Source organism: Callorhinus ursinus, unplaced genomic scaffold, assembly GCF_003265705.2.
Source record: "Callorhinus ursinus isolate GAN/ISIS: 27379988/994484 unplaced genomic scaffold, GSC_fseal_2.0 scaffold4, whole genome shotgun sequence".
Lineage (NCBI taxonomy): Eukaryota > Metazoa > Chordata > Mammalia > Carnivora > Otariidae > Callorhinus > Callorhinus ursinus.
In genome coordinates, this window is record NW_027397066.1 from 44,605,964 (window position 1) to 44,623,602 (window position 17,639).

The 17,639-nt window shown below is 39.4% G+C and overlaps 1 protein-coding gene across 3 annotated transcripts; it reads left to right on the forward strand.

Moving 5' to 3' along the window:
* Nucleotides 1-931: 931 nt before the first annotated feature.
* ARL9 (ARF like GTPase 9) lies at nt 932-15,922 on the forward strand. Of its 3 annotated transcripts, none has more exons than XM_025887452.2 (4): nt 932-1,798; nt 5,355-5,517; nt 8,220-8,395; nt 15,636-15,922. In XM_025887452.2, the coding sequence occupies exons 1-4, from the start codon at nt 1,481-1,483 to the stop codon at nt 15,813-15,815; spliced, it is 837 nt and encodes a 278-aa protein (XP_025743237.2). In that variant the 5' UTR covers nt 932-1,480; the 3' UTR covers nt 15,816-15,922. The 3 variants fall into 3 exon arrangements, with proteins under 3 accessions (XP_025743237.2, XP_025743238.1, XP_025743239.1); XM_025887453.2 differs by lacking the exon at nt 932-1,798 and adding an exon at nt 2,244-2,376; XM_025887454.2 differs by lacking the exon at nt 932-1,798 and adding an exon at nt 2,439-2,576.
* The last annotated feature ends 1,717 nt before the right edge of the window (nt 15,923-17,639 follow it).

Here is a 17,639-nt window from a genome sequence, read left to right on the forward strand (position 1 = left end):
CTAGCAGTGAGTATGGATTAAGGTGTTTTGGGTTTTGGCATTTTATTGAGGACTTCCTGGTTGGTATACCTAAGAATTTTTTAGGCTAAATATCTAAAATTGTTTCTTGCCCCTCCCACAAAGCTTCGGACCTAATCTGATGGAACCCGAGAGAATCCATTTGTAACTTCACTGACAGTTCATCATGTTCATATGTGTTTATAAACAAATTGAGTAAACATTTTAACCACAGCATTTTCAAGGCTGCTTGTAAACTGCTAACCTTAAACATTTACATCAAACCTGGAACCAGCCTGTTATTCACTGTTCCTTACAAGCCTATCTGAACAGTAGATCTGATGAAAGAGAGTCAGTTTATTGCATTAAGGTAATTTCATTAGATTGTGAAATATATTCTTGAGAGCAGTTTAACAAAATAATAAAAAGAACCATCCCTATACTTTTCAACCAGTTTAAGAAATGTTAACACCACCTTTGAAAAGCCCCTGGGTTACCTAATTTGCTACATACGGGATCATTGTTCGTGACTATTTTGTTTAGTTGTAGTTGTTTAATACCTATCATTACTAGTATCTATGTTCCTGGTGGACTACTAATTTAATCACCAGGTAATTTTGTTTAAATGACATGTAGCGGGAATTTAAAATAAGGGAACTGTTCATGTTTCTTTTTTCATTTTTTTTAAAGATTTTATTTATTTGAGAGAGAGAGAATGAGAGAAAGAGCGCATGAGAGGAGGGAGGGTCAGAGGGAGAGGCGGACTCCCTGCTAAGCAGGGAGCCCAATGTTTCTCTTAAGCATCCTGGATAGCGGCCTCTAGACACTCCTAGTGGAGTTCACACGGGACGGAGGGCGGGAAGATACCCGACTTCACTTTTCAGGCTTGTGATTACTGGCTGGGAGAGGCGGGGAAACCTCTGGGACGCTCTGGACGCTGGCTTCCGAAGTGTGCTTCCGATAGGAGACTCGAGGGCCGGGCGGCACTAGGATGATGTGGGAGTGGTGACACGCTAGGAACTGGGCTGGCTTGGAAGGCCTTTCGGAGACACTGCGCCAGCACAAGGGAATCGGGGCCATAGTGCGACCTCCGGAGGAGGGGTCGCCTGGGGCGTTTTCCTACCCGGAAGATCAGTCCCGCGGGTCTCTCCCAACTCCCGCGGCTGGGCCTCCCCACCTCCCTGGGTCAACGCTTCCCCTAGCTCCCTCCGCTATCTCCCCTCCCCCGCCCCGGGCTCGGCGAGTCCGTTGCGCCGCAGACCCCCGCTAGCGGGGGTCAGATGCCCCGCGGCACCCAGCGCGCCGGGGGACTGGCCTCGGCCGCGCAGTTGACCGCGGGTGTTGTTTGCGCCGCGTGGACCTACGTCTCCACCCTGCGCCGTCACGGGGGCCACACCTGCCGGGACCCAAGGCGCCGGGACCCAAGGCCCAGGCTCCAGCGCGCGGGCGCGCGGAAAGAGTGAAGGAAATTGGGGCGGTGGGGATGGAGAAGGGAAAGGTGATGGAGAAGGGAAAGGTGATGGAGAAGGGGAAGGTGAAGAGGGGGAAGGAGCCAGAGAAAGAGAAAATTCGGGAAAAAGGAAAGGAGGAGAAAGAGAAAGGAAAGGAGAAAGAGAAAAAGAAGGAGGTGGAGAAGGAGAAAATTAAGGGAAAAGAAAAGGGAAAGGAGGAGAAAAGTAACTGTAAAGAGGAGGAAAAGAGGAAAGAGCGGGAGACCGAGAAAGAGAAGGAACAACTTAAGGCAAAAGAAGAGAAAGAGAAGGACAACAGCGCCTTGACGAAGCCCCCGCTGGAGCCGCCGGTAAGGGACGCGTGCCCCGACCCGCTCTCCAAGGCCGCTGGGGGCGGTCAGGCCCGAGCGCCGCCGGCTCTGTTACGTCAGAGGCCCCGACCTGCGCGGGAGGGAATCAGGCCTCCTTTGAGGGCATTTAATCTGTGGATTTGGAAGGAGGTGTGCCAAGCTTCGCAAGACCCGTCGCTAGCCCCTTCTCCCTGTCACCTGGCTTACCCTCACTCCTAACCCGGCCCTGCGTCCACCCTCGGGCGGGGCAGCGGTGAGGAAGAAGAGGTCCTGGTTGGTGTGCACGGGGCGGAAGCGGCCCTTCTCGGGCCCCGTCTTTGTGCAGCGCTCAGCGCTGGCGCACACCCCGCCTACAGTGCCGAAACCAGCCCCGAGCCCTCGCCGCCCTCGGGCTCTCCGACTCCTTTCCGTAGTGCAGGGTTCCTGAATTCGTGCAGATGTGTGTGAGGGCTGAACCTTCTCCGTGGTTACTGCTTCCATTGTTTTCCGGCTACCAGCGCCCAGAGGGACGGTCACAAAAGTTTTAACTGAGAGGTCTCAGAAACCAGGCACTGCAGTTACAAAAAGGAATACCTATGGTACTATTTATGTGAGGTGTACCTAGAGTGGTCAGAATCGTAGAGTAGAATTGGTGGTTGCCTGAGGCTGAGGGGAGAGAGAATGGTAGTGACTACAGTTTCAGTTTTACAAGATGAAGAGTTAGGAAGATGGATGGTGGTGATGGCTGCACAGCATCCTGAATGTATTTAATACCACTGAGTTGTATGCTTAATAATGGGTAAGATGGTAAATTTTATATTATGTGTATTTTACCACAGTGAAAAAATTGAGGGGGTGGAGGATAAAAAGAAAGAAAAAACAGGCATTGTTTGGATTAGCTTAATAAGCTTCTTGCTCCTGGAGTTCCTGAGCTCACAGGTGCTTTCTGGTTCTAAACAATTTGAATTTTTTTTTTTTAAGATTTTATTTATTTGACAGAGAGACAGCGAGAGAGGGAACACAAACAGGGGGAGGGGGAGAGGGAGAAACAGGCTCTCCGCAGAGCGGGAAGCCCAGTGCGGGGCTCTGGGATCATGACCCTTGGGATCATGACCTGAGCCAAAGGTAGAGGCTTAATGACTGAGCCACCCAGGCACCCCTAAACAATTTGAATTAACTGCGATTTGATCTCTGGTAAAGCACAGATTATTATAGATCCATATATTGTTAAAAGAATGACTATTGACAGGGAACTGTGGTGTTCAAAATCACAAATTGTGTCAGAACTTTTGGCTTAACGGTAATCCTAGCTTTCCTTAAGAGATGATAAACATGAGAAAGCATGTATTTTAGCATGTGTTTTGCTAAAAAATAAAATGTAAGCATCAGTGACTGCAGAGTTCCTAGACAGGGTAGAGTAAGGACAGGCATGTGGTTGGAAAGAGAGTAGGGAATTGTTTTTACTCACAATATTTCATAGGATCTCAGATATCATTATTTTAGCACCACTGAGAAAGAAAAAAAAAGTGCTGCCAATCAAATTATGACATACCCAGACACTTGGGTGGCTCAGTCAGTTAAGCATCCCACTCTTGATTTCGGCTCAGGTCATGATCTCAGAGTCCTGAGATCAAGTCCCACCTGGAGCTCTGCACTCAGCCAGAAGTCTTCTTGAGATTCTCTCTCCCTCCCTCTGCCCCTTCCCCTAACCCCACAGCCCACGCTCTCTTTCTCAAAAAAAAACAAAACAAAACATGAATTGTAAAACTCATTTTGGAGAGGTTAAAATGGGGGAAGGAGTGCATCTTGGAATTGATAAAATATGTTGGGGTAGCCTTAAGTGGAGCCAATGGTAGAGACAGTAAGGGGGACACAATCCACACCCTATAGCCATTTCTTGGGCTCAACTTTGCTTTAAAGCATGCAATTTAAATCATCCTACGAAGTATTCTCTATCAATGAAGTCCTTCTTCCTCACCACCACAGTCCCAGAATGACACTATAATGTTTAGATGCAGATGGGAGGGAATGGGGATGAAGATAGAAAATAACTATGGAGGGGCGCCTGGGTGGCTCAGTCGTTAAGCATCTGCCTTTGGCTCAGGTCATGATCCTAGGGTCCTGGGATCAAGCCCCACATTGGACTCCCTGCTCAGTGAGAAGCCTGCTTGTCCCTCTCCCACTCCCCCCTGCTTGTGTTCCCTCTCTCGCTGCATCTCGCTCTGTCAAATAAGTAAATAAAATCTTAAAAAAAAAAAAAGAAAAGAACTATGGAAATACCATTTGCTTTGAGCCATCAAGAACTCCAAAAACAAACATGTACTTTTTCTAATTCTGTTATTCAAAAGACAGTTTTCATAAATCATGCTCTCTATACAACCCTATTAGAGCAGATCTTCAAACATCTTACTTTAACATAGATCTTATTTTCAGAAAAAGTGGGATAGTGAAAAAAATTAACTTTCTATTAGAAACCCAGTCTAAATCTAATGTCAATATTTAGTGTTCAAGTACAAATGTAAAAGATTATTATTTCCAAACCAATGTCATTGAAGATAATTACTGGTGTTTTTGTGCATGAGAAACTTCTTCAGTAGGCAGTTTGGGAAATAGAATTGAATTCCCATGGGTAATCTGTCTGTATTGTTGGTCATTTATTACTGTTCACTTTAAATTTTGCACCCTAAAAGCCACTTTTCTGAGCCCTTTGAACGTTTCATACCAGCCTGCCCTTCTTGTCTCTCAATCACTTGTCATAAAAATTTCTAAGTCTGGTATGTTGGCGGAATGCTTCTTTCTAAAGTTTATGTCAAGTTCAACAGGTTTTAACATCAGGTTCTAAAAAAGATGTTCATTTGTGATAGGAACCTGTTTAACAATTTCTATAACCTTAGCCTTTTCATTTAATCATGATACTTATATTAAAAAGTACTCACTTGCCCTAAAGTCTTTTAATCTAGTTAGTGATCCAATTAGGAAAAGAAAACAGATCAATAATATGAGACTTTAGGTGCTTACATGCTGAATGGCATAGTCAGTACATGAACCATAGAGGTCCCAAGATCCCAAACAACAAACTGAATTCTGGAGCAATTCCCAGTGGACATGAACTCAAGAAGCAAAGTGAGGTCTGAAAATTGATCCCGTGATCTATGGCACCTCCTATAAATCCTGATATATATATATAAATATATGAAGTCTATATTTAATAGATTAATCACCATCATTCTAGTTGGGGGATGGAGGGATGTGGTATGATTAATACCACATAACTAATGGTTGGTTATAAAATACAAACTGTTTGGTACAGTTTGTTCTAGATCTATTAAATTTTTTTTAAGTAAGCTCTATGCCCAACATGGGGCTTGAACTCATGACCCCAAGACCAAGAGTCCCATGCTCTACCAACTGAGCCAGCCAGGTGCTCCTAGACATATTAAATGTTCTGTGAAGTTTTGTTCTGGTTTACAATTTCACAATTATTATTGGGTCCTATCACAGGCAGGCACACTGCCAGGAGCCAGGAAAACAAGGCCCTGGTCGCATAGGTTTATTGATTTGTCTTTTGTTTTCACAGGAGAAAAATAAGCAGATCCTTGTGTTGGGCCTGGATGGAGCAGGAAAAACTAGTGTTCTGCACTCTCTAGCTTTAAACAGAGTCCAGCACAGCGTGGCACCCACCCAAGGTTTCAATGCAGTGTGCATCAACACTGAAGATAGCCAGATGGAGTTTCTGGAGAGTAAGCCCTCTTTCTCATTAGTAACAGGATAGGCTTATCTTGTTATACCTTAAGCCAGCCATACTGTTAGCAACATTGCACCCTTATGAAAAGTGACACTGGGTCAGGTTTTCCTATGCTTTTAGAATGCATATATAGTTTAATAGTGCACTGTGGAGGAAATCACTTTCTATTCTTATTTCCTCCTTTTTTCAGGGCTGGCATACAAGGGAGCTGCAAGGAAGGCTATAGCACCCCCTCCTATAATAGCCTCTCTTTTCCCTTACTACCCCCAATAAACATTCAATCTAAGTAAATATAACATAATTCCTTCTCTGCAAATGCAACTATAAACAAGCCCCAAACCTCTTTTTGTAACCAGAGGGCAGCCCAGAAGTCTCTACGCTAAAGTAGTAATGGAGTCACCCCCTCTCTAAATATTGCTATTCCCCAAAGTTGCATTAGATTCTGTTCTTTACATTCTCTCCTTGGATGATTTCCTCCATCCTGTTGGCCTTAAATACTGTCTCTATGCTAATGACTCCCAAATTTATCTATCCAGCCCAAGCATATCCAAATGTCATCTGACATCTTCACCTGGATATCTAATTTGGACTCTCAAACCTAGAATGGTCAAAACAAAGTGCTTCATTTATCTCCATAACTGTTGCTTTCCCTATAATCTACTGCTCAGTAAATGGTTCCTCACCTATCATGTTACTCAACCAGAAAATTAGGAGTCACCCTTAATGTCTCCTTTTGCACCCCAACTCCAGTCCACAAATAAAACACTATGAATTTTTCTACCTCTAAACAAAGCTTGAATTCATCAGCTATATCATTTCCTACTGCACCTATTTCAGTTGGAACCTACACCGTCTCTCCCTTAGATTACTGTAATCACCTTTTTATTTTTGCTTTCATCCAGTTACAAAAAGAAAATATGGGCAGAGAAATTGGTCAACGTGTAGGCAAATCTTTCAGCTAACAACAAAATCAGGAATAGAGGTTTTAATTTGTTCAGAAGCTATAAAAGAAATAATGATTTTAACCAAATAGATAGCTAAGAAAATAGTCTCAAAATATAGAAAGTGAAAAGAAAGGAAGGAAGGAACAAAGGAATGAAAAGAAAGGGAGAATCCAACTAGAGAAAAAAATAGACATATCTACCATTGGAGTGAGGGATTTCAACATATTGTCAATTATTAATAGAATCAAAGAGGAAAAAAATCAGCAAAGATACAGAGAATTGGAACACAGTCAACAAGTTTCATCCAATGGACAATATAAGATTGTTCAATTAGACAATTTTAGCTACATCCCAAAGCTAAAATATGTGTTCTTCTCAAAGACTCATGGAACATTTACCAAAATTGACCACCTGGTGGACTATACAGCAAGTGTTAACAAATTTTTGAGAGAAGGGGCATCATACAAACCATGTTCTTTGAATACATTGCAATTAAGTTAGAAGTTAATAACAAAAAGATAAAAATCCCTATATAGGTGAAATGTCATGATGTCACAAAAAAAGTTGAGGAACAACCCAAATGTTCATTCATGCTTAAACTAAATATGTTAAAACCATATGAATTACTTAGAAGATTACACAACATTCTTTTAAAAAGTGAATAACACAAAATACTTTAGGGAATTAGTCTAGCTCTGTAAAAGGAAAACAAAGGACAGACAAATCGAGACACTTTCCCAGTAGTATTTTAAATGTTTTTGTTAAATTCCTAAAACAAAGGTCTTCAAACTTTTTCTGTAAAGGGCTAGGTAGTAAATAATTTAGGCTTTGGAGGCCTCATGGTCTCTATGTAGCTACTAAACTCGGTTGTAGTTTGGAAGCAGCCATAGACAATATGTGAACAAGTCCACGTCTATGTTCTTATAAACAGTTATTGGAGACACTGAAATCCAAATGTGATATAATGTTCCCGTGTCATGAAATGTTATTCTTTCTCTTTTTTTCCCCCCAACATTTAAAAATGTAAAATCCATTCTTTGTTCCTGGGCTGTACAAAAATAGGCAGTGGGCCAGATTTAGACTGTGGGCCATAGTTGCCAGCCTCGTTCTAGGAGAAAAATAAAAACTAAATTCATTGTGTATATATTATTATCATTACCAGTAAGTTTCTTCTGGGGAGAATCAGCAGAATGAAATAATCCAAAGGCATTTTTTTTCTGAGGCAAGTATTCTTAAATGCCCACCGGATCCTATTAAATCTTAGTGCAACGTTAAGAGGAGAAATTAGTTCTGGGGTTTTGACAAAGGAAAAAGATGGTGCAAGTGAGGCTGGCCAGTGAATTCAGTCTATTTAAAACTTATTTTGGAGAAAGGTGTGTTTTAACCTCTCACCCTGAATTATTTTAGTAACATATTCCCATTTTCTGAGCTTAAGTGATAGGCAGTGGCCCCCATGGCCGCTATGAGTTACAGATCAGGGGGTATCCACTGTATCCACTGTAGTGGATCTAGTGTCTTTATGCTGAGTCTTTGTGTCCCAGAATGATTGAACCACTTATGGAGGGTAAATATTCCCACCAGCCATTCTCCTAGGAACATGTCTCTGGCCATTCTCAGAATTGGGTACACTCTAACACAGTGGCATTTTATCAGAACACCTGCCCAACGTTTGGAAATTATCTAAAAGTGCCTTTCCTCAGTGGATGCTTCTGCAATGTTTTTTGGTGTCTTCTTTCTCTACTCTTCTCTGTAGTTGGTGGCAGTGAACCTTTCCGTTCCTACTGGGAAATGTACCTGTCCAGAGGATTGCTGCTAATCTTTGTGGTGGATTCAGCCGATCACAACAGATTACCTGAAGCCAAGAAACACCTTCATCAATTAATCGGAACAAACCCAATCCTTCCTCTGGTTGTGTTTGCAAACAAACAGGTAAGAATTTGGGCAAATACAAATTTTACTCAATAATTTTATTATTACTAAAAGAAATAGAATTGTCTACTTTTAATAGCTAGATATTTAAAAATATGCTGTATGTTCAGTTTAGTTTATACTTATAAGATCTCCTAGATTATAAACTCCTTGAGAATAAAGACCATCATTCATCTTTGTGTCCCTTAAACTGAACAAGCACAGTAGAAATTCAACAAATATGCATTGAATTTAATTCAATAAACATTTACTCATGGTTGAATTGATTTCAACAAAATATTTGAGTGTCTACCATACATAAAGAAATAGTTTGCTTTAGATCACTTAGCCTGACCTGAATTTATTTCACATACATAAAAAATATTAAACAACCATGGAGAAATTGGAACCCTGTACAGTGTCGTTGGGAATGTAAAATGGTACAGCCACTTTAGAAAACAGCATGGCAGTTCCTTAAAAAATTAAAAATGGAACTCACACATGATCCAACAATTCCACGTCTGGGTATATACTCAAAAGAATTGAAAGCAGGAACTCAAACAGATACTCATACATCCATGTTCACAGCAGAATTGTTCACAATAGTCAAAAGGTAGAAGTAACCCAAGTGTCCCTCCGTGGATGAATGGATAAACAAAACGTGATATATACATACAATGGAGTATCATTCAGCCTTACAAAAGGAAATTCTGACACATGTTGTGATATGGATAAACCTTAAGGACATTATGCTAAGAGAAATAAGCCAGCAACGAAACAACTAATATTGTATAATTCCACGTTCATGAGGTACCTAGAATTGTCAAATTCATAGAGACAGAAAGTAGATTTGAGGTTACTGGAGAATGGAAGGAGAGGAGAAGGGTCACTGTTCAATGGGCACAGAGTTTATATTGGTGATGGTTGCCTTGGGTTGGGGGAAGGAGAAATGGGAGTTATTGCTTTGTGGGTACAGAGTTTCAGTTTTGCAAGATGAAAAGACTTCTGGAGGTGGATGGTTGCACAACAGTGTGAATGTACTGAACTGTACACTCATACATGATTAAGATGGTAAATTTTGTTGTGTGTATTTTACCACAATAAAAAAAGTTAAAAAAATTAAACATCTATAGTATTGTAATACTAAAGCCCCTCCTTCAATTGCTAAAATTGCCAATCATTAGGGAACTTGATTCTTCCACTACTTCTAAGGGTGAATGCTTATGGCAGTAAACTAAGTAGTTAACAAATGATGACCTAAAGGAGGAGCCTATGTTACAGTTCAGCATGGAAGCTAGTCCTGCAGATTATATTGAAAAGAAAGGCTGGAGCTTTTGTTTTGTTTTGTTTTGAACTTCAGCATCTTAAATACCACAAACTACAAAGACCATGGTACATGTAAGTGAGCTATATGGTATTCCATTGCATGAATATACCATAATTTTACCGTTTTCCTGCTGGGTGTTTGGGTTATTTCCAGTTGTTTATTGTTCTAAACAGTGCCGCAGTGAATCTTCATGTATGTGTCTCCTTGTAGATGTCTATCAACATTTCTCTAGTGCATACACCTAAGAGAGGAATTGCTAGGTTTCTGGATTTGTACGTATTCAGTTTTACTAGATCAGGGGTGCATATATCCCTTTGAATTAGTGTTTTCTTATTCTTTGGGAAAATACCAGTAGTGTGATTACTAGATTATAGGGTAGTTCTATTTTTTTTTTTTTTTTAAGTAAACTCTACACCCAGTGTGGGGCGCGAACTCATGACTTTGATCAAGGGTCACATGCTCTACTGACTGAGCCAGCCAGACGTCCCAGGGTAGTTCTGTTTTTAATCTTTGGAGGAACTGTTTTCCACAATGGCTGCACCAGTTTACATTCCCACCAACAGTGCACGAGGGTTCCTTTTTTTCCACATCCTCACCAACACTTGTTATTTCTTGTGGGTTTGATTTTAGCCATTCTGAAATGTGTGAGGTGATAACTCATTGTGGTTTTGATTTGCATTTCCCTGATGATGAGTGATTTGAGCATCTTTTCATGTGTCTGTTGGCCATTTGTATGTCTTCTTTAGAAAATGTCTGTTCATGTCTTCTGTCCGTTTTTTAATTGGATTATTTGTTTTTTGTGTGTGTGTTTTGAGTTGTATAAGTTCTTTATATATTTTGGATCCTAATTCTTTATTGGATATGTCATTTGTGAATATCTTCTCCCATTCAGTAGCTTGTCTTTTAATTTTGTTGGTTGTTTTTTGTTTGGTTTTTGTTGTGGAGAAGCTTTTTATTTTCATATACTTCCAATAGTTTATTTTTGCTTTTGTTTCCCTTGCCTCAGCAGACATATCTAGAAAGATGTTGCTATGACCAGTTTTAGAGAAATTACTGCCTGTGTCTCTTCTAGAATTTTTATGGTTTCAGATCTCACATTTAAGTCCTTAATCCATTTTTAGTTTGTTTTCATTATTGTGTAAGAAAATGGTCCAGTTTCATTCTTTTGCATGTTGCTGTCCTGTTTTCCCAACACCACTTGTTTTTCCCATTACATATTCTTGCTTCCTTTGTCCTAGCTTAATTGACCATATAATTGTGAGTTTATTTCTGGGCTTTGTACTCTGTTCTGTTGATCTGTGTGTCTGTTTTTGTGCCGGTACCATACTGTTTTGATTACTACAGCTTTGTAATATAACTTGAAGTCTAGAATTGTGCTACCTCCAGTTTTGTTTTTCTTTTTCAAGATTGCTTTGGCTTTTTGGGGTCTTTTTTGGTTTTATACAAATTTTAGGATTGTTTGTTCTAGTTCTGTGAAAAATGCTGTTGGTATTTTGATAGCTATTGCATTAAATCTGTATATTGCTATGGGTTGTATAGACATTTTAACGATCTTTGTTCTTTCAATCCATGAGCATGGGATGTCTTTCCATTTCCTTGTGTTGTCTTCAATTTCTTTCAACAAAGTTTCATAGTTTTCAGAATACACGTCTTTCGCCTCCTTGGTTAGGTTTATTCCTAGGTATTTTATTATTTTTGGTGCCATTATAAACGAGATTTTTTCTTAATTTCTCTTTCTGCTGCTTCATTATTAGCATATAGAAATGCAACAGATTTCTGTACATTGATTTTGTATCTTGCAAATTTACTGAATTCATTTATCAGTTCTAGTAGTTTTTTGGTGGAGTCTTTAGGGTTTTCTATAATAGTGCCATGTCATATGCAAATAGTGAAAGTTTGACTTCTTCCTTACTAACCCAAATTACTTGCTAAATTTCTTGGCTGATTGCTGTGGCTAGGACTTCCAGTACTATGTTGAATAATAGTGGTGAGAGTGGACATCCTTGTCTTGTTCCTTACCTTAGGGGAGAACTCTCAGTTTTTCCTCATTAAGTATGATGTTAGCTCAGGGTTTTTCATATAAGGTCTTTATTATGTTGAGGTATGTTCTCTCTAAACCTACTTTGTGGACGGTTTTTTATCTTGAGTGGATTAATTACACTGTCAAATGCTTTTTCTGCAACTATTGAAATGATCATATGGTTTTTATCCTTTCTTTTATTGATGTGATGTATCATGTTGCTTGATTTGCAAATATTGAACCACTCTAGCATCCCAGGAATAAATCCCACTTAATCGTGGTGAATATATTTTTTAATGTATTGTTGGATTCTGTTTGCTAATATTTTGTTGAGGATTTTTGCATCTATGTTCATCAGAGATATTGGCTTGTAGTTCTCTTTTTTGTGGTGTCTTTCTCTGGTTTTGGTATCAGTGTAATGCTGGCCTCATAGAATGAATTTGGAAATTTTCCTGTTTTCTCAAATATTTTGAGAAGAATAGGTATTAACTCTTCCTTAAATGTTTGGTAGAATTCACCTGTGAAGCCATATGGTCCTGGACTTTTTTTTGTTGGGAGTTTTTTGATTACTGATTTGATTTCATTGCTGGTATTGGTCTGTTCAAATTTTTATTTCTCCTGATTCAGTTTTGGGAGTTATATGTTTCTAGGAATTTATCCATTTCTTGTAGGTTGTCCAATTTGTTGGCATATAAATTTTCATGACATTCTTTTACAATCATTAGTATTTGTGTGGTGTCAGCTGTTATTTCTCCTCTTGTTTTTTATTTTGTTTGAGTTCTCTCTCTCCCTCTCTCTTTATGAGTCTGGCTAAAGGTTTATCAATTTTGTTAATCTTTTCACAGAACCAGCTTCTGGTTTCATTGATCTGTTCTATTGGTTTTTGTTTTGTTTTGGTTTGGTTTTGTTTGTTTGTTTTTTTTTTAGTGTCCATGTCATTTATTTCTGTTCCAGTCTTTATTATTTCCTTCCTTCTGCTAGTTTGCAGTTTTGTTCTTTTTAAAGCTCCTTTATGTGTACAGGTAGTTTGTTTATCTGAGATTTTTCTTGCTTCTTGAGGTGGGCCTGTGTTGCTATAAACTTCCCTCTTAGAACTGCCTTTGCTGTGTCCCAAACATTTTTGACCGTTGTGTTTTCATTTTCATTTTTCTCCATGTAATTTTTTATTTCTTGGTTGACCCACTCATTTTTAGTAGCATGTTATTTAGCCTCCATCTATTTGTGCTCTTTCCAGATTTTTTTTTTCTTGTGGTTGATATCTAGTTTCATAGCATTGTGATCACAAAAGATGCATGGTGGGCAAGTGAGAGTGAGAGAGAGAGAGAGAGTGCGCATGAGCATGAGTGGGGGGAGGGGCAGAGGGAGAAACAAACTCCCTGCTAGCAGGAACCCAAGGTGGGGCTCCATTCTAGGACTCCGGGATCATGACCTGAGCCAAAGGCTAATGCCCCTTCTTCTTCTTCTTCTTCTTCTTTTTTTAAAGTAGACTCTACATCCAATGTGGGGCTCCACCTCATGAACCTGTGATCAAGAGTTCCATGCTCTAATGACTGAGCCAGCCAGGCACCCCTATCCCTAATGTGCTTTTATCACTACAAGGAAGCCCTCTTTTTATTGAACATTCTCCTTGTATTTTCTTCCTCTCCAATTCTATCAGTGAATTTATTACCTTGAGACATTGTACACAGGTTACTGGATCCATTAACACTGTTCAAAAGTTACTCCAGGCTCTATGGGGTACCTGGGTGGCTCAGTCGTTAAGAGTCTGCCTTTGGCTCTGGGTGGCTCAGTCGTTAAGGGTCTGCCTTCGGCTCAGGTTATAATCCCAGGGTCCTGGGATCGAGCCCCGCATCGGGCTCCCTGCTCGGCAGGAAGCCTGCTTCTCCCTCTCCCACTCTCCCTGCTGTGTCTCTCTCTGTCAAATAAATAAATAAATAAAATCTTAAAAAAAAATTGTTACTCCAGGCTCTAAGAATAAATGAATTCTGATCTCAGACAGGCAATATATTGGGATGACCAACATCTAGAAATGTAACCAACTGCAGCCAGATACCACCAGAAACATTTTTCTAGATATGTCTCCTGAGGCAAGGGAAATAAAAGCAAAAATAAACTTTTGGGACTACATAAAAATAAAAAGCTTCTGCACATCAAAGGAATCCATCAACAAAACAAAAAGGCAAGGGGCGCCTCCGTGGTTCAGTTGGCTTAAGATCCTCAGGGTCTGTGGAATGGAGCCCCGAAATGGCTTCCTGCTCAGTGGGGAGCCTACTTCTCCCTCTTCTCTGCTGCTCCCCCTGATCATGCTCTCTCTTGCTATTTCTCTCTCTCCCAAATAAATAAATAAAATCTTTTTTAAAAAAGGCAAATAGTGATTGGGAAAAATATTTGCAAATGATATATCTGATAAGGATTTAATATCCAAAATGTGTAGAGAACTTACACAACTCAACATTCAAAAAACAAATAATCCAATTTAAAAATAGGTAGAAGATATGATGAACAGACATTTCTCCAAAGAAGACATACAGATGTCCAACAGACACATGAGAAAGACGCTCAACACCATTAATCATCAACAAAATGCAAATCGAAACCACAATGAGATATCACTTTACACCTGTCAGAATGGCTAGAATCAAAAAGAAAAGAAATAAGTGTTGGTAAGGATGTGAAAAAAGGACCCTTGTGCATTCATTGCTGACAGAAAGTAAATTGGTATAGGCACTGTGGAAAATAGTATGGTGGGTCCTCATAAAATTAAAAACAGAAATACCATGTGATCCAATAATTCCATTACTGAGTATTTACCCAAAATACAAAAAAAACTAAAAACAAAAACACCAATTTGAAAAGGTATATGCATCCCTGTGTTTATTGCAGCATTATTTACAGTAGCCAAGATAAGGAAGCAACCCGAGTGTCCATCAATAGGTAAATGGATAAAGAAGATGTAGTATATATACATATATTGGAATATTACTCACCATAAAAAAGAATGAGATCTTGCCATTTGTGAGAACAGGGGTGGACCTGAGGGTATTATGCTAAGTGAAATGAGACAAATACCATATGATTTCACTTACATGTGGAATCTAGACAACAAAAGAACAAACAAATAAAAAGGAGAAATAGACCCATAAATATAGAGAACAAACTGATGGTTGCCAGAGGGGAAAGTGGTGGAGGGATGGGCAAAAAGGAGTGAAAGGGAATGGGAGATACAGGCTTCCAGTTATGGAATGAATAGGTCACAGGGATGAAAGGTACAGTGTATATAGTGGTATATGCTGAATATAATCAATGGTATCATAATAGCATTGTATGGTGAGAGATGGTAGCTACACTTATGGTGAGCATAGAATAACATATAGAGTTGTCAAATTACTGTGTTGTACACCGAAAACTAATGTAATATTGTACGTCAACTATACTTCAATAAAAAAAATTGATCCTATTGAATATGATTTTGGATAAATAAAAAAGAAATGGAAAAACAAAAATAGAAGCAGATTGACCAAAGTGTTTGTAAAACTGATTAAGGTATAGAATGGCTTAATTTCATTCTGAAAATTCTTTCTTGATGATAGCTCGTAACTGCTGGTATAATTCTGCTGCCCTTTATTTTTCTCTCATTTTTTTGTGTAAGTAATCTCTATACCCAATATGGGGCTCAAACTCACAACCCCAAGATCAGGAGTTGTACCAACTAAGCCAGCCAGATGCCCCATTGCTGATGTAATTCTGATTAAAAAAGACAAACACTGGGGTCATAATAATGGGGTCACAATATCCTTCACATTAAAACAGAGGTGGAATCATTGAGAGCAATAAATGAGAATAATAAATGTATCTATCCAAAAGGATTGCAAAATAACCAGCTTTTTCCTATCCTTTTTCTATTCTGGGTGAAGGATCTTGAAGCAGCCTATCGTATTACAGATATCCATGAAGCTTTGGCATTGTCTGAGGTGGGAAATGACAGGAAGATGTTCTTGTTTGGAACCCAAGTGACTGAGAACGGCTCAGAAATACCCTCCGTCATGCAAGATGCCAAAGACTTGATTGCACACCTGGCTGCAGATATGCAGTGACCACGCCCAGGCCCGCTGTGCAGCTGTCAATCTAAATCTCACTAGGGAGTGTTGAGTGACAGGTTTGAAGCCAAAGGTTTCCACTGTCAAATAAAAAATAAGCCATTTCCTATTTTCTTAATGCATGACATATATAGAAAGATAATGTTAATTGATTAAGAGCCTCTCTTTGCTTAGATTTTAAACTTTAAAAATATTGGTAAAATAATATATTCGGGGGGGATTTGGATTTTCATCAACGAAATTAAAGTGAACATTAGTAAGCATTCAAACCATTTGCAGTTTTTGATGACAGGAGATTTATATTAAAATATTTTAATAAACTACCTCTTTTCAAGTAAAAATCTAGGTGTCTTTCCTTAAGTAGATTCACTTAACACTCTAAGGAAAGAAATATCAGGATAAGGCAATGAGAAAAGTAAGCACTATAAGACCTACATAGAAATATAAATTAACAGCATTTAGAAAGATTTAGAAAAGCCTTCTCTTTTAGGAGCCTGATATACTAGAATAGGAACACTGAGGATTTGATTTTTAAGTACTTGACATTTTGCTTTTATACATAGATAAGCTTTCTTCACCAGAAATATTTTATGATAACTCTGTTTACCTACAAACATGATAAAAATCCAACTTTTAACCTTAGTGTCTTATTAAAAAACAAACAAAAGGACTTCAGTTTCTAGTCAGTATGTAAGAGGCTCAGAAGCTGTCACTCCATTCTAACAAGTGAAAAGCTAAACAGACTGCAAAATCAACCACTCTTCTAGGACCCATAAGAGCGGTGAGGACACAAGGCAAACTGCTGCCCCCAAGATTGAAGACACCAATAAAAGAATACAAAGAATGATAATTTACTGGCGAAGAGCTTCATGGGTGGAAACCAACTGTGGGAACCAGTGCCAGGGTAGGAAAACCAGAACTGTAATTGATGAATTGCTGGAGGTCCAGATGGATGACTATGACTAAAAACTCCAGGGGATCCAGACATAGTGGGGTCCCTATAATTTTGTGAGACTTATCTTCAGGAGCTTAAGATTCCCACAGCAAATACCAGAGAAAAACCCCCTGGTGCTTCCAGAAGAGGGAGAAAGGAACGATTTTGAAACATACCAAAGCATTCTGTCTTTATTAACAAAGCCTGCCTTTAGGGGAAACTAGTTAACCAAAACCTAACTTGCTGGGGTATTATCAAACCCTAACCTGGGGAAGAGAAATACCCAACTCCAGCCCATTCTAGCCATTTTGTCCCACATCAGCAAAGAAGAAAACAAAGGCACACTTGTGACGTTCACAATCCAGAGGCAAAGGCTCAGTAAAAGACTAAGACCAATCATAGGCCTATAGAACAGTTCTCTCTCCCACATCTTACCAGCACATTACTAAAGCTCTGTTTATAGCAGTTTCTTAATTAGTACATCATGCTTGGCTATCAAGGAAAAATTATAAGACATGCCATAAGCCACTGGGAGGCTCAGTTGGTTGATTGACTCTTGATCTCAACTCGGGTCTTGATCTCGGGGTTGTGAGTTCAAGCCCTGCATTGGGCTCTGTGCTGGGGGTAGAGCCTACTTAATAAAAAACAAAACAAAACAACCATACAGAAGAGACATCAGAACCATATGCAGCATTGGAACCAGTAGGGCAGAGATGTTAGGATTGTGAGAACAGGAATTTAAAACAACTTGACGATTAATATGATTAACGTTGATAAGAGTTCTAATGGATAAAGTAGACAGCATACAAAATCAGATGGGCAATGTAAGCAGACATGAAATTTTAAGAAAGAACCAACAAGAAATCCAAAAGATTAAGAAAAACTTT

What these genes read in the sequence shown, in the direction of transcription:
- ARL9 (XM_025887452.2), top strand. Translation starts at nt 1,481, where the DNA reads ATGGAGAAGGGAAAGGTGATGGAGAAGGGAAAGGTGATGGAGAAGGGG. An exon ending in AGCCCCCGCTGGAGCCGCCG is followed by an intron (nt 1,799 to 5,354) that starts GTAAGGGACGCG and finishes TTGTTTTCACAG; the next exon opens with GAGAAAAATAAGCAGATCCT. An exon ending in TTGTGTTTGCAAACAAACAG is followed by an intron (nt 8,396 to 15,635) that starts GTAAGAATTTGG and finishes TTCTGGGTGAAG; the next exon opens with GATCTTGAAGCAGCCTATCG.